General features: G+C 37.5%; 1 protein-coding gene across 6 annotated transcripts in view; it reads left to right on the top strand.

Annotated features, from left to right (window-relative positions):
• LOC150083775 (calcium/calmodulin-dependent protein kinase type II alpha chain) overlaps positions 1-25,743 on the top strand; it is a 740,997-nt gene that overhangs the window by 518,268 nt on the left and 196,986 nt on the right. For all 6 annotated transcript variants that reach the window (XM_090378214.1, XM_090378218.1, XM_090378216.1 and 3 more), the window contains one exon: positions 11,545-11,634. In XM_090378214.1, the coding sequence (XP_090234340.1) occupies positions 11,545-11,634 (90 nt within the window). The remainder of the gene's footprint in view (positions 1-11,544; positions 11,635-25,743) is intronic.

Consider the following 25,743-nt stretch of genomic DNA (forward strand, 5'->3'; position numbering starts at 1 on the left):
ACACATTTGTCTTTCCAGTGAAAATGACAGACCCTTGGCATATAATTTTTACAAATGACTACATTTATCCATGAGTTGACATAAACTTACTAATATCATTTTTAATCAAATAACATCCTCCTGAAGATGAATCTGTTATTCATTCAAAACTTGAAAGAACTGTCACAGCCAATTTAGAAACTATTTGGTTTCATCATCAGATAGCATGTACCCCTAATTAGCAACTTTGTGTCCAGTAGATAAATGTACATTTATCCACTGGACATAAGTAATCAAGTTTCATGCAGAAGAAGTCTTCTGATTAAAAATGTAACATGTATTAATATTATTAGCCATATGATGCAAGGAAGCCTGAGGCTTATGCTGCACCGGCCAAAAAAAAAAATTTCCCTATTACCCTGAGAGAGAGAGAGAGAGAGAGAGAGAGAGAGAGAGACAGAGACAGAGAGAGAGAGAGAGAGAGAGAGAGAGACAGAGAGAGAGAGGAATCACCAAGAAAGAGAAGAATGATGATATCCAGCTCAGGACCCTGAGTGCGCCAATCCCATACTCACCAGATGTGAACCCCTGGGGGTAAATTAATGATGCCATATGATGCACATGATGCAAGGAAGCAAGCTTATAAAGCATTGGCCAAAAAAAAAAAAAAAAAAAATCCTCCCACATCACTTGTCCACCGCCTCCAATAATTTGCCTAGTTCTTCCTTGAATTTATTCAAACTGCCCACCTTCACAACACCAGATAAAAGTTTGTTCCAACAGTCAACAACACACTGGCTGAAGACAAACTTCCTTGCATCTATCTTGTAACTATCCTTCCTCAATTTGAATTTATGCCCCTCATGTGTAGTCAAAGCAGGAGGCAGAATGCCATCAGCATTGAGCTTGCCCAATCCATTCAAAACCTTAACCTCGATCAGATCACCTCACAGATTCCTAGTCTCAAGACACTGCAATTTAGCATTAGCATTACCATTCATTCCAAATGCCTGCCCAAGCTCAGCCTTAAATTTATTTAGGCTATCAACTTGCACAGCAAAAGATGGAAGTCTGTTCCACCAATCAACTACCTGCTGGCTAAAGGAAAATTTCCGCACATCTATTCTATAACTGTCTTTCCTCAGTTTGAATCTGTATCCCTACAGGTTCTTAATCTGAGCAAGAGGAAGAATCCCATCAGCATTCAGCTTGCTCAACCCATTCAAGGCCTTATACACCTCAATCAGATCACCTCGCAGGTGCCTACTCTCCAGGTGCTGCAATTTATAAGAGTACCCCTTTGTTCCTCTCACCAATCTTGTTGCCCTTCTTTGTACTTGTTCTAGCAACTCTACATCCTTCGGAAAATGAGACCTCCACACCTGTACACAGTACCCTTGGTGTGGCCTGACCATTGCCTTGTATAACGGGATAATCACCTTCCTGTCCCTACTAGAAAATTTCTTATATATCATTGTCAAGACTCCATAATACCCTGGCAGCCCGTCTGCACTGCTCAGCGAACTACATATTTGAATGCACAATTATCCCCAGGTCTTTTTCACTTTCCACTTCCCCGAATGTAGTACCGCATAGTTGGTACGTTTCTCTTTGGTTATTGCTACCCATATCCAGTACTTTCCATTTGTCAATGTTAAACTTCAGTTGCCACTTCTCAGCCCATTTTCCCAACTTATCGGGATCCAGTTGGTGTAGCATTCTCTCTTTACTGTCATTAACAACCCTGTCAACCTTTGTATCATCTGCAAACTTGAACATTAATCCTGATATACCGTCATCAATATCATTGATGAATACACAAAACAACAATGGGCCCAGCACCGAACCCTGGGAACTCCACTAATAACATTAGTCCACAATGAGCAGTGTCCATTGATTACCACTCTCTGTCGTCTCCCACTCAACCATCCCTTTTTCCATTGTAGCGACTTACCCTTAATGCCATACCTCTCCAATTTGTACAGCAGTATTCCATGTGCAACAGTATCAAAAGCTTTCCTGAGATCCAAGTATATGATATAAAAATTATTTTTAGCATTCAGTTTCTTTGTGACCACATCATAGTATCCAATCAAATTGGTCAGACAAGACCTCCCTTTAACAAACCCATGGTGTGTCTTAACCATTACTGCATTTTCAGAACTGTTTTATTCATGCCACCCTTTCATTCCCTTCATGGCACCCATTCCAGCAGATCTATATCCTTCCCAAAATGAGACCTTCAGACCTGTATGCAGTACTCAAAATGTGGCCTAACTTGCTTTATGCAATAGGATAGTCTCTTCCTTACCCCCGATAGCAAAGTTCCTTTATATCATTGACAAACTCCATGAGCTGCCTTAATAGTGTCTGCATTGCTCAGAGAACTTCTTATCTGACTGCACAATTACCCCAGGGTCTTTTTTATTTCCCACTTCCCTTCGTGTAGTTCCACACAGTTGGCATGCTAATCTGGGATTACCACAACCCACATGCAGTACCTTGAATTTATCAATGTTAAATGTCAGTTGTCATCCATTTCTCAGTCCATTGGCCTTATTTGTTTAGATTTTGTTACAGTAGCTTACCCTGATTACTGTCATTAAGCAACCTGCCAACCTGTATTAACTGTAAACTTAGACTGATATACCTTCATCAATACCATGAATAAATGAAATGAAACAATGGCCCAGCACTGAACCCTGGGGGGGGAGGGGACTCCACTTATAACATTAGTCCATGAAGAGCAGTGTCTGTTAATAACCACTTTCTGTGTTGTCCCACTCAACCATTCTTTAACCAGAGCTCTAACTTGCCCTTAATGCAACACTGCTACAATTTCCACAGCAGACATTTATGTACAACAATATCAAAAGCTTTCCTGAAATCCATGTGTATAATATCAAAATTATTTTTTGCATCAATTTCCTTTGTTACTGCATTATAAAATCCAATCAGATTGGTCAGACAAGATCACCTCTTAATGCTATGACTTCGGTTTAAGTGCATTCCTGTCTAGATGATTATTTTATTTATTTTTTACTTGATTTTCCCTGGAACAGAAGTTAAATTAACAGATTGTAATTACTAAGTTGCCTTTTGATCCCACTTTGTGAACTGGAGATACATTCACATGTGTCCAGCTCATAGGAGCTGTCCCTTAATTCATGGATTCTCTCATAATTATGATTAATGTTTTGCTTACCACCTTTGCTGCCTCTCTTAATGTAATTGGATAGATTGTATATACTGCAGGCACTCTTTTATTTATTTTTTAATGCTTCAACAATTTCTCTTCCACTTTCCTTTCAGTTATCAGAAAATCAGTTAGCTCCCTGTTAGATTCTGATGAACTTCTGGAATTATCCTCAGAAAAGAATTGGTGCATGAATGTAGGTGAAAAATACTTATTCAATTAGTCAGCAACCTGGGTAGGATCATCAACAACAGTTGAACCATCGCTATCAAGAGGACTAATGTGATTCAATCCCTTCCTTCTACTGCTAATATAACTAAAGAAGTCTTTCCTGCGTTCTTTGACAGAGACTTTTCATAATATGTGTTATCTTGAGTAACCTCCTTTGTGGCTTGATGATAGACTGGTTTATATCTACCATAGACTTCTGTATCAACAGATAATTTTTATGCATCTCACGCATTTTTCTTCTCAGCCACAAGTTTCATCAGTTCATCTGGCATCCATTTAGGACTAGCCGACTGGGTAAAGTGCCTGCCTGGCAACCCAAAGGTCGCGGGTTCGAATCCCGCCTCGGGCTTGGATCAGAGTACAAAATGCAAAAACCTTGGGAAGTGCAATATGGCCACAGAAGCCGATGTGCCAACAACTAAAAAAAAAAAAAAAAATAAATAAAATAAAGGACTAAGCTTGGAATGGTATTTTTTAGTTGGTATGAAAAGTCTAGTAGCTTCTGTGATTACTTCCTTCAGTGCTTCCTATTTAATATTTGATGCTGGTAACATCAGATGGTCCCACTGTATAGAATTTCAAACCTGCCTGAGGACATTCACACTTATAGAAGAAAAAGCCCTTCCCTATATCCTTGACTGTAGTTATGTATTTAAGTAAGTTCCACATCAGAACACTGTCATCATTGTCATCCAGAGAGTCTTTTACCTATAGGTTCTTAATGCATGAAGTGTCGGTTTGGTGTGACCAACCCACAAGTTCCAGTCAGTATCTGGCAACTTAAAATCTCCCCATTTTAAGACAATTTTATTTGATGAACCACTCTGTTTCTTTGTATAGTTGTCTGTTATACTTATCACCATTAGACCACGGTTCCCGCCTGTGACCACCAAATATGGATGATGCGGAAAGGTCAGGGAATGACCACTGCATATCCCCGGAGCAATATGGCCTTAGTTGCTAATGCTCCTAAAAAAAACCAAATAACAATATACTTATCACCTTCATTAGGTCTATAACACACTCATGCTCTCATCTTTGTTTTCCCAGTTCTTGTTACACTAAACTGACTAAACGTCATCAGTGTTGACTGGATGCACTGCCTAGATTAATATGCTTCTTTACTAAGAGCATGATCCCTCTTTCTGTCCTTTCTGTACTCATTGTACCCCCCCCCCCCCACATATTCAAATTCTACTTCCCTTATTTCTCAGTGACACCACATCTCTGATATCCTCACAAATGTCTGTACGTTTTTTTTTTTAAATGAAACCCCAAACACGAGAGGTATTAGAACCTATAGTACTTAGTACTGTGCTTGGGTTGGAGGTTCAGAAGACGAGAGAAGATATTTGTTGACATTCGACTTGAACTTCTGTAGACTGTAATTTTCAGGAAAGACATACGAAGGAGGGTTGTTTCAAAAAACGGCAGTTGAAGGAATAAACAAGGAAGATGAAAAGTTAGTTCTGTGAGTTTGTAGTTGGACATTAAATGGATGTTGGCTGGTGGCGGCACGTATTCGGACTGTTTTGAAAGAATGAGCAGAAATTATAGAAGCCAATTCAGAAGAACAGTGCCCATGGAAGTATCTGTAGAAAAGGCATGCAGCAGAAACAGTATTCCTATGAGACAGCAAGTGGAGAGACTTTGTTAGAGATTAGTCATTAATTAACCTAATTGCCCTCTTCTGAATGGAATCTAGAAGCCTGAGAGAGGTTTTGGGGGCACCACCCCAAATGTGGGAACAATATTCCATGAAAGGCTGGATTTGCGATTTGTACAGAGTGAATTTGTACGAAAGAGAAAACCAAGTTTTTTAGATGCAGAGGAAGAAATATTTGTAATGTGCTTGTGCCAAGAGAAATTAGAAGTCAGGGTAATCCCCAAAAGTGATATATCACCTTGCCTAGTAATTGGAGTGTCACCAAAGATAAGCATAAGAGCAGAACAATCCTTTTTGCGAGATATAAGACAAGACTGAGTTTTAGAAGGATTGAAATCAACCTGGAGATCGGCATTTAAGGAATTGGTAGCAGATTTTTGAGAAGTTGAAGCTGATTGAGCAGGACAAGGTTTCTCAAAATGGAAAGTGGAATGCAATGTGCTATCATCGGCAAAACTATGGATAGGATTTCTAGTCAATTGAAGAAGGTCATTAATATACAAGAGGAAAAGAGTTGTGGAAAGAACTGAACCTTGGGGGACACCAGCATTAGTGGAGAAGTTAGATGACAGAGAGCCATCTACCATCACCCTCAGCGAGTGATCAGAGAGAAAACTGGATAACCAGTTACAAAAAACAGTTGGCAAACTATAAGATGGAAGCATGTTTAGAAAACCTTTATGCCAAACCTGATCGAAAGCCTATGAGATGTCAAGAGCAACTGCTTGTGTTTCACCGAACTCGAGAAAAAACACAAGCAACTGCTTATGTTTTATTCGCACTCGAGACTCCCAGGTAGCAAGTCCAGCTTGACATACCTGAGCAAGAATGTCTGTGACAGTCTCAAAGACCAATTTGAGCATTAAAAGAGAATATGTAACAAAATCATTGGTAGGGTAAGATAGGAAAAATCTGATTACGAGAAGCACTGAAGAGGACAAAGAATGGAGATATATTATTCTTCTCATATGTGAATGCAAAACAGAAGAGGGTAAATCAAATAGGTCCCTTAATTTGTTACAGTAGAAGGTGCATAGAAAGCCCGCTAGAAATAGCAAGTGCGTTGAACAGGTACTTCTTGAGATTTACAGTCAAAAGTAAGCGTGAATTTCTAGGAATGTTAAGGTCAGTTTGCAATAAAATAAGTGATATAATGATCTCAGAGGGGCATTTATTGGAAAAGGAGGGCAAAGCTCCAGAGGAGAAGGATAGTATATATAATATCTTGATTTTAGTAATGTGTTGATACTGTCCCATATGGAAGGCTGCTATATGAACTAGAAGGAGTCGGAGTTACTTTTTAATTAATAAAATCCTACACTGGATTGCAGACTGACTAAGAGACAGAAGGTTGCCATAAATGATAATTCTTCAGGATGGACCAGTATAACAAATGGAGTCTCTTAGGGCCAGTGTTGGGTTTATTCCTTTTTCTAATTTTCATAAATGATACTGATGAGGATATCCAAAGGAAGCTGTCAAAGTTTGCCAACAATTTGAAGGTGGTTAACAATTAATCTCTAGCCATGTTGTTTCAAAAAATACTTGAATCAGTTGCATATATGTTCCAAAAAATGACAACTAATGTTCAGTACTTTTAAATGTGAGGTTATGCATCTGGAGAAGAAAAATCCTGGTGTCTCATAATAGAACAACTTATCTGCAAAAAGATTTAAACCTCACAAACACTTACTCGTTCATTTCACAAATATATGTGGTCTCAGTTCCAATCTCAATGCTGTCCGTTTCCACTTACAGTCTGCCAAGCTCCACGTACTTTTTCTGACAGAATCCCAATTATTGGTTGACTCAATGACTGCTCATCTCAATGTCCTAATTATTCGCTATATGATTCCTTTCACTTCAAATTTGCTATATGATTCCTTTCACTTGTGTATATGTCCACTCTGATATTCCCGGTCAGAGACTTAATAATTTGGAATCTGCTCTTTTTGACCTTCTTTGGCTTAATATCTCTCTACCACATTCTTTCAAATTCATCTGTTGCCTCTATCATTCTCCCAACTCGTCTAATCACTTAGAACTCTGACATCCACTCTTTGAAACTTGACTTTCTGCAGTCCAACTTTCCTAACAGTGAGGTAATTTTCCTAGGTGATTTTAATATACACAACTCCAGCTGACTTCAATTTTCTAGTCACATGGGCCCAGATGGTCAAAATACTGAGGCTTTGCAATTACTGATGACCTCACACAGATTATTCATTTACTTACCAGATAATCCTAACCACACAGCCAACATGCTTGATCTTTTTCTCACAAACAACCCTTCTAAGTACATGGTCCACTGGAGCCTTTCTCTCGTGGACATTCTCAACCTTGTGTTGTTTAGCTCTACAAGAATGCAAAACAGGGTCTGCGAGATTTCTTATCTTCTTTTCCTTGGTTAGATTACTGTTTCAAATCTTCTGATGTCAATGTGTCAGTGAAATTATTCTCAGATCATGTCAGTGAAATTATTTTTGTAGGGATGAAATCCTTAATTCCACACTCCACCCTAAAATATCATCTTTAATTGAAACATTGGTTTTCCAGTAAATGTGTTAAGGCTGTTCAAGATAAGAATGTTCCATATTGAAATTGGCTTGTATCCAAGTCTCCAGGTTCATTTTCTGCCTACAACAAAGCTCGCTGCAATTGTAAACCAGTTATCAGTCCAAACTTGATTTCGAACAGGCTAAGAATAGAAAATTTGTTTCTTGTCCAAATGGCAGTTGAGCATTCTGGTCTCTTGGCAAAGCTATTGGTTGCATTTTTTACCCCTCTCTGTTCCCATCTCTATCAAAATCAGATGGTTCTGTTGCCACTTCAGCCAAAGATAAAGCTGACCTGCTATCATCCTATATTTCTTCTAACTCATGTATCGATGACCTTGGTAAACCACCTCCTACCGTTCCCAGTACTCTCCATTCATTGCCTTCTGTGGTCTTCCGTCAAAAGGACTCAGAAGAATTTTCAACAATCTTAATGCCAAGAAAGCACCAGGTATTTCCTAACAGTATTTCCCCACTTATTCTCAATACCTAAACTCCTGAGCTTACTCCTGTGATGTGTTGCCTTTTTTCACTGTCTTATTCCACTAGTATTTTTTTCTTCTACTTGGAAATTTGCTCATATCCAGCAAGTTCCTAAAAAGGGTGACAACTCTCTCCCATTCAATTATCATCTCATTGCACTTACTTCTCTTTCTGAAGTAATGGAAAAAAATCCATAACTGCCAACTTATAAACTATCTTTTTTTTGGTAGTTGTTGGCACATCGGCTTCTGTGGCCATAACGCACCTCCCAAGGTTTTTGCAGTACTTTGATCCAAGACCGAGGTGGGATTCAAACCTGCAACCTTTGGGTTGCCAAGTAGGCACTTTACCCACCTGGCTAGCCCGGTCGGCTATAAACTGTCTAGAAACCGTCCATCTGAACAGTGATCACCAGTATGGGTTCCTTTAGTGTAATCCACTGATATACTGGCTTATATTACCTCCTCTCTGAACAAATTCAGTGGAAAAGTTTGAAACTCAAGCAGTTGCTTTTGATTGTGTTTGGCATAAAGGTCTTCTAAATAGGCTTCTATCTTATGGTTTCCCAACTGTTTGTTTAATTGGGTATCCAGTTTTTTCTCTGACCGCTCATTGCAGGTGATGGTAACAGCTCTCTATCTTCTAACTGCTCCACTAATGAAGGTGTTCTCTGAGGTTCAGTTCTTTCTCCCACTCTTTTTTTCTCTTCCATAATAATGACCTTTTTCCATTGACTGGAAATCTTATCCATTGTTTTGCTGATGATAGCACATTGCATTCTACCTTCCAGTTTGAGAAACCTTGCCCTGCACAAACAGCTTTAATTCTCAAATATCCACCATCAATTCCTTAAACTGTTCTCCAGGCAATTTTAAAGTGGGGAAAAGAGAAACTTAGTTAATTTCAATCCTTCTAAAACTCAGTCCTGTCTTATTTCTCACAAAAAGGATTCTTCTGTTCCTCTGCTTATCTTTGACGACACTGATTTACATTCATGATCACATATCTCTATTGGAGATTCTCCTGACATCTAATCTCTATCTTGGCATAAGCACATCACAAATATTGCTTCCTCTCTATCTTAAAAAACCTGGGTTTTGTCTTTCGCTCTTAGCGTTACTTTTCTTCCAAATAGCTGTTCACTCTGTACAAATCACAAAACTATCCCACCATGGAATATTGTTCCCACATCTTTGAGCAGCACACCCAAAACCTCTCTCAAAGTCCTAGATTCCATTCAAAAAAGGGCCGTTAGTTTAATTAATGACTCATCTCTGACAAAGGCTCTCCTCTCTTCATGTCATAGAAGTTTTGTTTTTGCTTCATGTTTTTTCTGTAGATAGTTCCAGTGGCACTGTTTTTCTTCTGAATTGGCTTTTTAGAATTCTTGCTCTCTCCAAAACAATCTGAACACATGCTGCAGTCAGTGAGCATCCTTTTTCTGTCCAGTTTCAAGCTCACAGAACCAACTTTTCTTTTTCCTCATTTATTCCTTCAGCTTCTGTTTTCTGGAACAACTACCTTTCATATGTATTTTCTAAAAATTACAATGTATAGAAATTCAAGTCTAATGTCAACAAGTATATTCTTTCATCTTCTCAACCTTCATCCCATGCACAGGACTAAATACTATAAGGGATTTATATTTTTCCATATCACGTTTTTTATTTTCCATAGCATATTTCAAAATATGCTGTGGAAAATAGCATGCAGTTTTATTTTAGTCTTTATTTAGTCTTAGTTTTTTATTTAGTCTCTCCAGTTAATCTAACCCAAGAAATATTTCATTCCTTTATAGTTACCTCTCTTGAAATTGAAGCTCCTCCACCTTTTATATTTGACAACATTTGTTTCTTTAGATACAAGCCATTTTGTGATATTATATTAGTGTTAACTGTATGGTGCAAGGAAGCCCTGGGATTCTGATGCATCACCAAACAAAAAAAATAAATAAAATAATGATAATGATAATAATAATAAACCACCTGTTTGACTCCTCACGTATGTCTCTCCATGCTGTCAGCTCAACCACTCATGGAGGTTGAAGCTGACAACTTATTCTAATAATTAACAACTTGCTGGATAAAAGGAAAAACTTCCTATGATTCATTTTAAACCTCTCTCTCTCCCCCATAATTTGAATTTATGGTTCCTAGTTCTGCAATCATTAATAACAGCAAAAATTTCGATTTCATTTATTTTGCTCACACCTCTCGATGATCATTGCCTGGTGTTGGTTCACTCATTTGTTAAGTCTTTGATGTGGTTTTAGGGATAAGTAGCACTCATCCAGTTTTTTCAAAAAAATAAAAAAATAAAAAAAATTGTTACCATATAGTGTATTTCCAGTCTACTTATTCCAGTCTATAAGAGGTAGGGCGAAGTCACCTATGAGACAATTGTCATTTCGCCTGCAATGTATTCCCACCAAATCACCAAATCTTTGTTCATTTGCAAGTAATTTTGCATCACACTGGTTCAGCAAAGTTGCTTTAATCTGATTCAGGGAATATTCTTACTACCTTCAGGCAATTTTTAATTAGAAGCATCACGCCTCTACTTTTCTGTCCTTTCCTGTCTCTCCTGAACAGAATATTCACTGAAATGAAATTCTTCATCTCATACCTCTGAGTGGCACATGGTGCCACTCAAAAGTATGAGTAAGCCTTTCTACATCAGCTAACTTGATTTAAAAGCTCATATTCATATAATTTGTTTACAGCATGCCTAGCATTGCTGTATGGACAAATGAAATCAATTTTTCAATAAAGTTAATGCTTCATTTTGAGATGGCTCTACGTCCTTCTTAAAACGACGCTTCCAGACCTGCAGCAATATTCAAGGTGTAATCACACTATTGCTTTGCCTAGCAAAATATCACCTTTCCCATTCCTGCTAGCTTAGTTCCTGTATTATTGTTGACAACTTCATTAACTATTCTAGTTTCCTGAATGCCCAGTTTAGAGAACTTCATTTTGGACTGTATAGCTGCATGAAGACAAAATCATTTATATGGGCATTATAAATGCATGATTGAAAATAATTAATATGTTAAATTTACCTTGCTTCATGATGGATTTGAACACAAGCAAGTTGTTTGTTAAAAAAAAAAAAAAAAAAAAAAGAAATAGTCCTTAAAAAGCAGCCCTTAAAAGCAGTTGCTTTTTATACCAAAACGTTAACTTGGTCCAGTGAAGTAAATAAACAATTTTTTTATTTATTTTTTTTATTTCTGACATTTAGTATTTTGTTAAAAAGCTCTATAGTTACTTCAGTTTAGCTTACTTTTTTTTTAGACATTTTGCTAAACTTGTTTTTTAATATTAAGTTCTAAATTTTTCAGTGATTGTTATTAACAGTAACTTATCTGAAGAAATATTTTCAAATTCTTATTTTTAAGCTAAAACTATTTTAAAAATATATGTTGCTGCTAGGTCGGAGCATCATGGCTAAGAAAGGAGAGGGATCACAAGTGAAAGAATCCACTGACAGCAGTACTACTCTTGAAGATGATGATGTGAAAGGTAAGAAAAAGAAAAACATAGATAAACTACTAAGTTATAACATTTATTTTTAAAGAATAGATATTAAGCAAATATGTCCTGGATTTATAGTGTAAGAAGCTTCTAAATATTATGCTGTTTTTTTTTTTTTTTTTTTTCTCTCTCTCTCACAGAATGTAATTGGCTCAGTGTGAAAAGGGGACAGAAGTAAATTCACACTTTTTATGGCATGCTTGTAATATTACTCATTTTTCGCTACATTCAAAATAGTATATAACAGAAACATTAACATTACATGAATAGGAAATACCCTTTCAATCCCTATCTCAGTATGTACCAAGATATGATCATTTGTAGTCATATGATAGTGATTGCTTGAAAGCTGTTTCAAAAAAAATCCAGGTTCTAATGTTATTTCAAACAGAGCTAAATTAATTATTCTGAGGTAGAAATCAGAGTCCATCTTTATGTATTTTTCTTTTAATAAAAGAAATGAAAGTATGCCAGTAGCATGGCAGACAAGTAGAGTGAAGAAGACTTTAACATGTAAAATTAAGAATAGAGTACTGTTGGGGAACATTATAAAAATAATTTAGAAAAAGAGTCCAAATTAAAGGAAAATTTAGCGGTCCCCCCACCCCCCCCAGGCTAAGCAACAGTTTCCGAAATGCATGAAATATCACTATATGTAATTGTAGCCAGCCAACAATACAAAGTAGAACATACCAGAATATTGAATTGAATAGAAAAAACTGACTATTATGCCCCAACATTTTTTTTTGTATCATTGGCTGGTTATATTTACATATAGTGATATTGCATGCATTTCGGAAACTTATGCTTAGCCTTGGGGGGGGGGACTGCTAAATTTTCCTTTAATTTGGACTGTTTTTCTAAATTATTTTATAATATTCCTCAACAGTACTCCATTAGTAGTAGTAGTAGTGGCATGTGAAGCAAGTGTATGAGCTTATGCAGCATCAGCCAAAAAAAAAAAAAAAAAATCACACCATTCCCTCCAAATGCCTGTCCAGTTCCTCCTTAAATTTATTCAACCTATCAACTTCCACAACGACAGATGGAAGTTTGTTCCAGCAATTAACCACCCGCTGGCTAAAGGCAAATTTCCGCACATCTATTCTACATCTGTCTTTTCTTAATTTGAATTTATGCCCCCTTAGGTTCATAATCTGAACAAGTGGAAGGATCCCATCAGAATTCAGCGTGCTCAACCCATTCTTAATTTTACATGTTAAATTCTTCTTCGCTCTACTTGGTCTGCCATGCTACTGGCATACTTTCATTTCTTTTTATTGAAACATAAAATTACAGTTAAATACACACATGTTTTTGCATATTTGCTGCCACTGATGTCTGCTCTACTATCCTTATTTTTTATTTTCATTTAATTTTACACTTATTTCTGCGGTCTAATTTTCGATTCATTTGGATTTAATTAGAATTATATATATAATGGAAATAGAAAATCCTTCCTTAAAGAAGTTTACAGACAAAGGGTAACAACTAAATGTGTTAAAATTAATAAATAATATCAGGGTAAGTATGAAATATTTTCTTTTTTTCACACTCTAAATTATGTGTCCACTTCATACATGTAGAAAATATGTATTTCGTTGCACTTATTTATTAATAATGTGGAAAAGTCATCCTCTATAATTAATATTTGCCATCTCAGTCATTTCGCTACTTCTATAATCAAGTTTGTAAATGAAGTAAATTTTGTAATTGATTCCATAATACCTTTTTTTTTTAATAGGCTTTAACACTCCAGATATTTTGCAACATGATACTGGACAGTGTGAAAACTAATTTTTAGTGATTAAAAAAATATTAACTGCATGATAGTTTTTTTCTCATTTCAGTTTTTTACTTCTTATTTGTCTTTTTAATCTTTAATATATCTTCATATTTATTTATCCTAATCCTTGAAACTTTGTAATCTCACTTGAAACTTTTGACTTTTACAAAGAATATTTCTTAGAAATTGTTTAATTGCATGTACAAAATATAAGCTAGGTTAGGTAAAATTTGAATTTTTTTATTGTCTAATTATTGGACAACAAAGAAATTCAAATTAATTGTACCACTGTTATCTTCTGGCAAAGCCATTAACTGTTTTATGAATATACACGTATATATATTTTTTTCATGTGCATGACCTGTAGTTTGAAGAAATTGAAGTCTCATATATACAATTTTTATGTGTGGGCTTCCTGTGTTCTATGTATAGTTCATTGAAGGTCATTTCAAATGTTTCGATTTCTGTTTGAATCGTTTAGAAATTTTCAAATAAGTAGAGCCATAACTTATCTATGTGTCCCAGTAATTATAGAAAAAATTTATAATAGATGATAGGAAAATAGCATTAGCATTAGTAAGGCATATGATGCAAGAAAGCAAGCTTATATAGCATCAGCCAAAAAAAAACAAAAAAAAACCACCCCATTTCACCCATCCATTCACTCCATAATATTTGTCTAGTTCTGCCTTGAACTTATTTAAGTTGCTGACAACAGATGGAAGTTTGTTCCAACTATCAACCACCCACTGGCTAAAGGAAATTTCCGCACATCTATTCTACAATCCTCTTTCCTCAATTTGAATTTATGTCCTCCTTCTTCTTGTTCAGCTTACTCAAGTGAGTAATCTGAACAAGAAGAAGAAGAATCCCATTAGCATTGAGCTTGCTCAATCCATTCAAGGCCTTATACACCTCAGTTACATCACCTTGCAGGTGCCTAGTCTCCAGAAGTTGCAATTTGCAGAATTTAAGCCTTTAGCATTAGCATTAGCATTAGTAGAGGCATATGATGCAAGAAAGCAAGCTTATTCAGCATCAGCCAAAAAAAAAAAAAAAAAAAAAAAAACACACACCACTCCCATTTCACCCCTCCGTTCGGTCGAAATACCTGTCCAGTTGAGCTTTAAATTTGTTTAGGCTATCAACTTCAACAACAAGTGATGGAAGTCGGTTCCACCAACCAACCACCCGCTGGCCAAAGGCAAATTTCCGCACATCTATCCGACGACATCCGTCCTTCCTCAATTTGAATTTATGCCCTCTGAGGTGATTATTCTGAGCAGGATGAAGAATCCCATTAGCATTAGTAGAGGCATTTGATGCAAGAAAGCAAGCTTATGCAGCATCAGCCAAAAAAAAAAAAAAAAAAAAAAAAACCACTTCCACTTCACCCCTCTGTTCGTTCCAAATACCTGTCCAGCTGAGCCTTAAACTTATTTAGGCTATCAACCTCCACCACAAGGGATGGAAGTAGCATCTTGCCCTTAATGCCATAGTGCTACAATTTGTACAGAAGAAACTTCTGGCACTCCCCTCATTGAATAACTCCTCGTGTGAATGTAGATTCAAAATACTTATTCAGTTTATCAGCCACCTGAGCATGATCATCAGTAGTCAACACATCCATGGTAAGTGGTCCAATCTGATTCATCCCTTTCCTTCTAGAGTTTACATAAGTAAAGAACTCCTTGCTGTTTTTCTTTGCATCCTTTGCCAAAGATTTCTCATAATCTGCCTTTGCCTGCCTATGATAGACTAGCTTATATCTATCATAGGCTTCCGTGTCACCTTTTAATTTATATGTATCCCATGCATTTTTTATTCTCTGCCACATGTCTCATTAGTTCATCTGACATCCATTTAGGCCTAAACCTTGAACACTATTTCTTAGTTGGTATGAAAAGCTTAGTAAGCTCCAAGATTAAGTCCCTGAAGGCTTCCAAATTAGAATTCATCATTGGTAACATCATCAGTTGATCCCATTGTATAGAATTTAAAAACTCTCAGAGACCACTCACCTCTACCAAAGCAAAAATCCTTCCCTTTACCCTAGATGTTAGTTACATCTTTAAGTAAATACCACATCAGTACACTGTGATCACTGCCACCTCGTTGTTCCTTTATCTTCAGATTCTTAATGCATGAAGAATCACTGCTGATGATCAGATCAAGAGTATTACTCCCTCTGGTTGCCTCTCGATCATGTTGCTATAGAAAACAATCATCCAATAAATCCATAAATGTCTTGCTAGTGTGCAAGTGACCAACCCACAAGTTCCAGTCAATATCTGGAAATTTAAAATCCTCCAATATAAGACATTCCGATTTATTTCTTTGCACAATTGCTCATTATACTCATCAGATTCATTATGCCTATAACACACATCTACTCTCATTTTCCCTTTCCCAGTGCTTATATCATACCACACTGACTCAACATTACATTGTTCACCTATGTCAATTGGGAGCACTTCCTTAGATTTTGTGTGTTGCTTAATTAAGAGCATAACCCCTCCTCCCTTCCTGTCCTGTCTATCCTTTCTGTACACATTGTACTCTCCAAATTCCAATTCTGCACTGCTTATATCATTGTGGCACCACATCTATAATATCTCAATAATATCTGCTTTTATTGTCTTGATCAGCACTTCAATTCATCAAATTTATTTACTATATGCCTAACATTGGTGTACATACAAGTATACATACACCTATTCTTACTCTTAGTTCGTGGGTATAACCTCCATGCACAAGCACATGGTGGGTGACCACCCAGGTGTGAACCAATGTAAGCAGGGGTCGAGGTGTGGCGCCCACACCACATGGAGGAATGCCGCCCACCTGTGTTACCAGGCAGTATTAGGTGGTAGATGACCCTCATCAACTGGTGCAATATCACCATTGCACCAGTTGATGATTGCTTATTGGGGGATTGAAGTGGTGGAACCCATGTTTAGTCTCTAGAGCTAATTTCCAGTCAACTCTTCTCCATCTCTTCCATCATGCAATATGATTAATGACTTTTGAGATTATGATGAACATCATGGCGAGATCCAATCTTCCTTATATTTTGAGGGTACAGCTCTAAAATGGTGTTCGCAGGCTGGCCACTAGTTAGTACACCGGACCGAACCTATTTGTAACTCTCTAGGAGGCTTCTGGATCAGCTAGTGTATAATCTTGCTACCTCTACTCTGCCAGATAGTGACTGGAGGGAGTCTGAGTAGTGTGTATGGGGGGAGGGGCTTTGTCGAGGCCACGTTATATCAAGGATCTGGGTATATTCTTACCATGTGTACACCATATCCAAAAATTTCATTACTTCATACAGCATGTCCCAACCACTTTTTCTTACCATTGAATACACCATGAATTGTCAATCTAACAGAGTAAGCTTATCTGCGAAAAGATCTAAACATCCCAAATTCATTTCACAAATATAAGTGGTCTCAGTTCTAATCTCAATGATGTCCATTTCCACTTTCAGTCTGCCAAACCCCATGTACTTTTTCTGACAGAATCTCAGTTATGGGTTGATTCAACTACTGCTCATCTCAGTTGCCCAAATTATTCGCTATATGATTCCTTTCACCTCAAAGGTGGTACTTGTGCATATGTCTGTTCCAATATTCCCAGTCAGAGACTTGGTAATTTGGAATCTTCTCTGGCTTAAAATTTCTCTACCTGATTGTGTCAAATTCATCTGTTGTCTCTACTGTTCTCCCAATTCCACTAATCACTTGAAGCTCTTTGACTTCCTCTCTTTGCAACTTGACTTTCTCCAGTTCAACTTTCCTAACAGTGAGGTAATTTTCCTTGGTGATTTTTACATTCACAACTCCAGCTGGCTTCCGTTTTCTAGTCGCACTGACCCAGCTTGTCGAGAGTCTGAGGCTTTTGCAATTACTAATGACCTTGCACAGATTGTTCATTTACCTACAAGAATACCAGACAATCCTAATCATACTGCCAACACGCTTGATCTTTTTCTCACAAACAGCCCTTCTAAATACATTTTCAAAGTGAGAGATCCTTTAGGCGCCTCAGATCACAACTTGGTGATTGTCTCTTCTCCAATGCAGCCTTTATCTCATGGCTATTCTCAACCTTGTATTGTTTGGCATTACAAGAATGCAAAATGGGATGACCTGCGAGATTTCTTTTTTTCTTTACCTTGGTCGGATTATTGTTTCAAAACTTCTGATGTCAACGTTTGCTCAGATCGTGTCAGTAAAATTATTCTTGTAGGAATGGAATCCTTTATCCTACACTCCACTTTAAAATCTCATCCTTTATCTAAACTTTGGTTTTCCAATAAATGTGCTAAGGCTGTTCAAGAGAAAAACATTGTATACCGTAATTGGCCTGTTTCGAATTCTTTAGTTTCATTTTCTGTCTACAGCAAAGCTCACAACAATCGTAATGCAGTTATTAATCAGTCCAAACTAGAGTTTGAACAGGCTAAGAGTAGAAAACTCGCTTTTTGCCCTAATGGTAGCCAAGCATTCTGGTCTCTTACCAAAACTATTGGCCGCGACTTTGGCCCATCTCTGCTCCCACCCCTGTCCAAACCAGATGGTCTGTTGTCACTTGGGCCAAGGATAAAGCTGATCTACTAGCATTCCATTTTTCTTCCAACTCACGTATTAATGATCTTGGGAAAACACCTCCCAGCATTCCTAACATGCTCCTGTGTTAGGAGCATGTTAGGAATGCTCCTAACACAGGAGCATTCAATGCCTCCTGTGATTTTCCGTCAATCCGAAGGATTTTGAAGAATCTTGATGCTAAGAAAGCTCCAGGTCCTGATGGTATTTCTCCAATTGTTCTGAAAACCTGTATTTCTGAACTTATTCCTGTTCGTTGCCGACTTTTTTATATCTTATTCCAAACGTGTTTTTCCTTCTGCTTGGAAATTTGCTCATATCCAGCCAGTTCCTAAAATGGGTGACAAATTCCTCCCATGCAATTATCGTCCCATTTCAGTTACTTCTGCTCTTTCTAAAGTAATGGAGAAATCAATTAACTGTCAACTCTTAAACTACCTAGAAACTTTCCATCTGATCAACGATTGCCAGTATGGATTTCGTCAGTGTCGATCCACTGGTGATATTCTGGCTTATGTTACACATTTATGGACTAATTCAATGGAAAAGGTCAGTGAGACACAAGCAGTTGCTCTTGACATCTCAAAGGCTTTCGATCGTGTTTGGCATATAGGTCTTCAAAACAAGCTTCCATCTTATGGTTTGCCAACTGTTTTTAGTAATTGGTTATCCAGTTTTCTCTCTGATCGCTCACTGAGGGTGATGGTAGATGGCTCTCTGTCTTCTAACTTCTCCACTAATGCCGGTGTCACCCCAAGATTCATTTCTTTCCCCCACTCTTTTCTTCTTGTATATTAATGACCTTCTTCCATTGACTGGAAATCCTATCCATAGTTTTGCCGATGATAGCACATTGCATTCCACTTTCAATTTTAAGAAACCTTCTCCTGCTCAATCAGCTTCAACTTCTCGAAAATCTGCTACCAATTCCTTAAATGCCAATCTCTTGGTAATTCTCCAGTAGGGAAAAGACAACTTAATTGATTTCAATCGTTCTAAAACTCAATTTGTCTTATCTCGCAAAAAGGATTCTTCTGCTTCTATGCTTATCTTTGGTGACACTCCGATTTCTAGGCAAAATGATATATCTCTTTTGGGGTTTACCCTGACTTCTAATCTCTCTTGGCACAAGCACATTACAAATATTGCTTCCTCTGCATCAAAAAAACTTGGTTTTCTCTTTCGCTCTCGTCTTTACTTTTCTTCCAAACAGCTGTTCACTCTGTACAAATCGCAAATCCACCCTACCATGGAATATTGTTCCCACATCTGGGGTGGTGCTTCCAAAACCTCTCTCTCAGTCTTTTTGATTCCGTTCAGAAGAGGGCAGTTAAGTTAATTAATGATTCATCTCTAACAGAGTCTCTCCACTCGCTGTCTCATAGACATACTGTTTCTCCTGCATGCCTCTTCTACAGATACTTCCATGAGCACTGTTCTTCTGAATTGGCTTCTATAATTCCCACTCTGTTTTTCAAAACAGTCGAAACATGTGCCGCCTCCAGCCAACATCCATTTATTGTTCAACTTCAAACTCACAGAACCAACTTTTCATCTTCCTCGTTTATTCATTCAACTGCCCTTTTCTGGAACAATCTTCCTTCATACGTATTTCCTGAAAATTATAGTATACAGAAGTTCAAGTTTAATATCAACAAATATCTTCTCAACCTCCAACCCAAGCATGGTACTAAGTACTATAGGTTTCTATTCCTCTCATATTTGGGGTTTACATAAAAAAAAAATCATTATAATCAGTCATTTTTTCAATTCACTACAGGATGACGGCCTCTCCACCAACTGAAGCTAAAGGTTATAATGATTTAAGCACCAACATTGAGCCATTAGCATTAGCATTAGTAGAGGCATTTGATGCAAGAAAGCAAGCTTATGCAGCATCAGCCAAAAAAAAAAAACAAAAAACCACTTCCACTTCACCCCTCTGTTCATTCAAAATACCTGTCCAGCTGAGCCTTAAACTTATTTAGGCTATCAACCTCCACCACAAGGGATGGAAGTCTGTTCCACCAACCAACCACCCGCTGGCTAAAGGCAAATTTCCGCACGTCTATCCTACATCTGTCTTTCCTCAATTTGAATTTATGCCCTCTCAGGTGATTTTTCTGAGCTAGAGGAAGAATCCCATCAGCATTGAGCATGCTTAAACCATTCAAGGCTTTATACACCTCTATCAGATCACCTCGCTGGTGCCTAGTCTCCAGACACTGTAATTTGCAAAACTTAAGCCTTTCTTCGTAAGAGCACCCCTTTGTTCCATTCACTAATCTTGTTGCCCTTCTCTGTACTCGTTCCAGCAGCTCTACATCCTTCTTGAAATGAGGCCTCCAGACCTGTATACAGTACTCTAGGTGTGGCCTGACCATTGCCTTATACAATGGAATAATCACCTCCTTATCCCTGCTGGAAAAATTCCTGTATATCATTGAAAATACTCCATGAGCTACTCTTGCAGCCCGTCTGCACTGCTCAGAGAACTTCATATCTGCCTGCACAACCACCCCGAAGTCCCTTTCATTCTCTACCACTGTCAGTGTAGTACCACAGAGTTGATACGTTGCTCTGGGGTTGCTGTTTCCCATGTGTAGTACTTTACATTTGTCAATGTTAAACTTCATTTGCCACCTCTCAGCCCATCTGCTCAACCTTTCCAGATCCTGTTGCAGCAGCATAGTGTCAGTAGTGTCCTTGACAACCCTGCCAACCTTTGTATCGTCTGCAAACTTGGACATTAAGCCCGATATACCATCATCAATATCATTTATAAATACAGAAAACAATAATGGACCCAACACTGAGCCCTGAGGGACTCCACTAATAACATCAGTCCACGATGAGCAGTGTCCATTGTTTACCACTCTCTGTCTTCTCCCCCTCAACCACCCCTTTATCTATAGCAGCAATTTGCCTCCAATGTCACACTGCTCCAATTTGTGTAGCAGTCTTCCATGTGCAACAGTATCAAAAGCCTTTCTAAGATCCAAGTATATAATATCAAAGTTATTCCCTGCATCCAGTTCTTTTGTGACTGCATCATAGTATCCAATCAAGTTGGTCAGGCAAGACTTCCCCTTAACAAAACCATGCTGTGTCTGAGCTATAACTGAAGTCTTGTCTAAATGATCCTGCAGTGCTTCTTTAACCAGTGCCTCCATTAATTTTCCTGGAACAGAAGTTAAGCTCACAGGTCTATAATTACTTGTGTCAGCCTTTGATCCTTCTTTGTGAATTGGCGTCACATTTGCACATTTCCAGTCTATGGGTACCTCCCCTGAGTCCAGGGAAGCTCTCATAATTATGGCTAAGGGTTTGCTTACTTCCTTTGCTGCCTCCTTTAATATAACTGGATAGATCCCATCCACCCCGGGTGCCTTTCTTGTGTTTATCTTCAACAGTTTCTCCTCCACTTTACTCCCAGTTATTTCAAGATTCTGTAGCTTACTGCTAGAGTTGAATACACCTCTGGCATTCCCCTCGCTGAATAACTCCTCATGTGTGAATGTCGATGCAAAATATTCATTTAGTTTGTTAGCTACCTGAGCAGGATCATCAACACTTGACCCATCAATATCAAGTGGACCAATCTGATTCATCCCCTTCCTTCTAGAGTTTACATAAGTAAAGAACTCTTTGCTGTTTTTCTTTGCATCCCTTGCCAAGGATTTCTCGTAATCTGCCTTCGCCTGCCTAACCTCCTTTGTAACTTGGTTGCATATAACTTGTATCTATCATAGGCTTCTGTGTCATGTGTTAATTTGTATGTATCCCATGCATATTTCTTCTCTGCCATATGCCTCATTAGTTCATCTGACATCCATTTTGGCCTAAACCTTGAACAATATTTCTTAGTTGGTATGTAAAGCCTAGTAGCTTCCAAGATAAGTTCTTTGAATGCTTCCCATTTTGAATTTGCTGTTGGTAACATCATCAGTTGGTCCCACTGTATAGAATTTAAATACTCTCTCAGTCCATCGTAGTTGCCTTTACGGAAGCAATAACCCTTCCCTTTACCCCTAATGGTAGTTACCTCTCTGAGTAAATCCCACTTCAGCACACTGTGATCACTGCCACCTAGTGGTTCATTTATCTGCAGATTCTTAATGCATGAAGAATCACTGCTGATAATCAAATCAAGAGTATTACTCCCTCTAGTTGCCTCCCGAACATGCTGATGTAGAAAACAATCATCCAATAAATCCACAAAAGCCCTGCTAGTGTGTGAGTAACCAGCCCCCAAAATCCAGTCAATATCTGGGAAATTAAAATCTCCCATTATAAGACACTCTGATTTACTGGCCCACTCTATTTCCCTGTACAGTTCCTTATTATACTCATCAGAGTCATTAGGCCTATAGCACACTCCTACTCTCAATTTTGATCTCCCAATGTTTGTCACACCAAACTGACTCCACACTGCACTGTCCAGCGATGTTGACTGGCTTCACTTCCTTGGTTTTTATGTGTTTCTTAACTAATAGCATAACACCTCCCCCCCTTCCTATCCTGTCTATCCTTTCTGTAGACGTTGTACTTCCCAAATTGCAGTTCCGCATCCCTTATATCTGTGTGACACCACGTCTCTGATATCCCAACAATATCTGTCTTCGATGTTTTGAGCAATACCTGAAATTCATCCATGATGATGAAGGGGTTGAAGAAATGTACACTGAAATTGAGAGCCTTCTGAATGAGCGGAAAACCCATTACTCTCAGTTACCCTAACACAACTGATGTATTTACTTGTTCCATGATGACTCCCTGCTCTCTGTACCTTGCTTTGTAGGCTGCTGCTCATTCCAATAGAAGCAGTGCAAGAATCACTTTCACCTCTGCCAGTTGCTACCGTTAATTTGTTAGTCTGTGAATCCCAGCAAGCTAGCAGTTTTCCGACCCATCTCACTGCCTCTATAGCATTAGCAAATATTCTTGCACCCTTTCTATTTAAGTGTATCCTATCCCCATAGAAATACTCTCCTGTTAACAAGCACAAGCCACACTGAGAGAAATTTTAACCCATGAGCCTTGCACAATCTATCCTGTTCCGAATTGATTGACAAGGTTCTCAATATGTACTCATGTCTGGGCAGAATTGCAGACACTTTCAAATTTAACCCTAACTTGCAACTTTTTTTCAACATTGACCTGTTCTTATTAAGCATCCACAGATCTCCTACTCTTAATGTCATTTGTTCCAACGTTTACAACAATATCATCCTCAAAAGATTGTGCTCTTAAAAGACGATATCTGCCCTACAACATCATCACCTTTTGTCCCTGGCAGACATACCTTGGTCCTGTTCCACCTATTCTTTTTTGCACAGTATATTTCCTGTCTCCCTGACAATTGAGGCACTGACAATAACTAGCTCTTTTGGGACCAACGTCTTCTGCCCTGAAGGTTGCCACTGTGTTGCCTGATGATCAAACAAGTACAAGCTCTGGCATTGATGTGGAAAGCTGAGAGCTTGATGGGTCCCCCAGTTTAAGTCCTTCGAGGGCATCTACCCTGTCCTTGAAGCTCTCATAAAGGTGCACAACAACGCTTAGATGACAATGAAACCGAAGGGGACATTTCTTCATCCCAGATAGGTCTGCAAACATTTCTCAAGTTGTACATTTATTTTGGCTGTGATGCATTGGAGAATTGCCCCCTTCGGTTCTCTCCCGTGCCACAACACTCTTGCTTCTTTGTGGACTTTGCTTTGCTGCTCTAGTCTGGGGCATGATTTCCATTTATTTGCGATTTAATTAATTACAAATGAAAATGACTAAGGTTAATAAATTTTATTGATTAATTTACTATACTATACTATACTTGACTATACAATACTATACTACACTTGACAATACAATACTATACTACACTTGACAATACAATACTATACTACACTTGACAATACAATACTATACTACACTTGACAATACAATACTATACTATACTTGACTATACAATACTATACTATACTTGACTATACAATACTAAACTATACTTGACTATGCAATACTATACTAAGCTAATGCTGTAATACATATTCCGCTATATAGTTTTACCTTATACCTTTGCTCTCAAAATTGAGATATATGCTATCAAGTTATGCTATACCATAATGATCACAATGCTAAATGAGTTATATCCTTAGGTAAATACAAAAGATATATGCCCAAAAAGTGATTAAAACCTTCAAAATACTTATTTATTACAGTTAAATCCCTACTGTTCTTCTATACTACTGATTACACTATAATATTTCAGCCAAAACACCAATACAACAGGGGTAAGAGTAGTGATTTGTAACTTACAAAGTCACTAGCATAAATTTAAAAAAATATGCTAATGAATGCTACTAAGCCTTTTTAATCTATTTGTAAAACACAAATTAATACGTTAACAATCAAAAAGTACAACAGATATACTGTTGTATTTTTTGATTGTTAACTGTTCTTCTGAGCTACTGGTTACTCTACAAAATCCATGCCAAAAACACTGCTACGATTGCAGTAGGAGTAGCAAGTTGTAACTTACAAAATCACTAGCTAAATTTAAAAAATAAGCTAACGAATGCCATTAAGCCTATTTAATCTATTTGTAAAACAAATTTTCAATCAAAAATACAATAAAATTTCAATGAAAACTTATCTTCAAATTGAATAATTTATCAGCTTGGCAAATTGGAAGAGAAACTTACAGTTATTTCATTTATCATTCTGCTATTGTCATTGTAACTGAATCAGGTGAAGACTGATTGATGTTCATGTGTGGGTTTCCTGTGGTAGTATGTACACACATATATGTTTTGAAGGTCACTTCAAATAATCTGTCATTTTATCTGTGAATTATCTAGAAATCTTCAAATAAATGAAGCCATATCTTATCTGTGTTCCCCAGTAATAACAGACACAGTTTTTAATCGTTGGTAGCAAAATAGCTTTGAAAATTGGAAGAGGAGCTTGTGCCCATTATCAGTCTTCTTGAATCGGGTGAAATTGAAACAAGGGATATATAAATAGATGTAGGGGAAGTTGCTGCATCAAAAAAAAAAGTAACAATGACCTTTTTCATTTTTTCACAAAAATTTCCATATTTTTTTTTTTTGACTTTGTAAATAAATTTTTTTAAATAAAAGTATTTATGTGCAAAGCATCTATTTTTATAACTTTAAAATTCCGCAAAGAAACTTGCTCCACAGAACATTCTGCTATCAAAAACACCCTACCTATAGCCCATTCAGAAAATTTGCTGCTGTGAGCTAACACACATTTAGAGAACTCACCGTTACAAGCCCATATGTTCTGGGAACTCACTGATGAGAGGATTAAAGGGCAGTTCTGAATAGAAAGCTTGGAAGAAATTCATAAAAGAAGTTCTTACATTTAAAATCAATTTTAGATTTCAATACAGCCAAATATTCGGATGTTCAGGGCTATTCCTCCAGTCCATCTTCAGTGGCACTAATTCTAATAAACTAGACTAATTTCAAATAAAACTTATGTAGCATAGGTGGGGATATGTGTATCACAGCACATATTCAACATAGGACATTAATCCTGTGTCTTGTCAGACTACATATTTTTTTTTATGAAAACCCCAAACACGAAACATATTAAAACCTATATACCCAGTACCAGTTGAGGGCTGAGAAGACAGAAGATACTTATGTTGATATTAGACTTCAATTTCTGTAG

The sequence above is a fragment of the Mastigoproctus giganteus genome, chromosome 7 (genome assembly GCF_048544385.1).
Source record: "Mastigoproctus giganteus isolate SK-2022 chromosome 7, ASM4854438v1, whole genome shotgun sequence".
NCBI lineage: Eukaryota > Metazoa > Arthropoda > Arachnida > Uropygi > Thelyphonidae > Mastigoproctus > Mastigoproctus giganteus.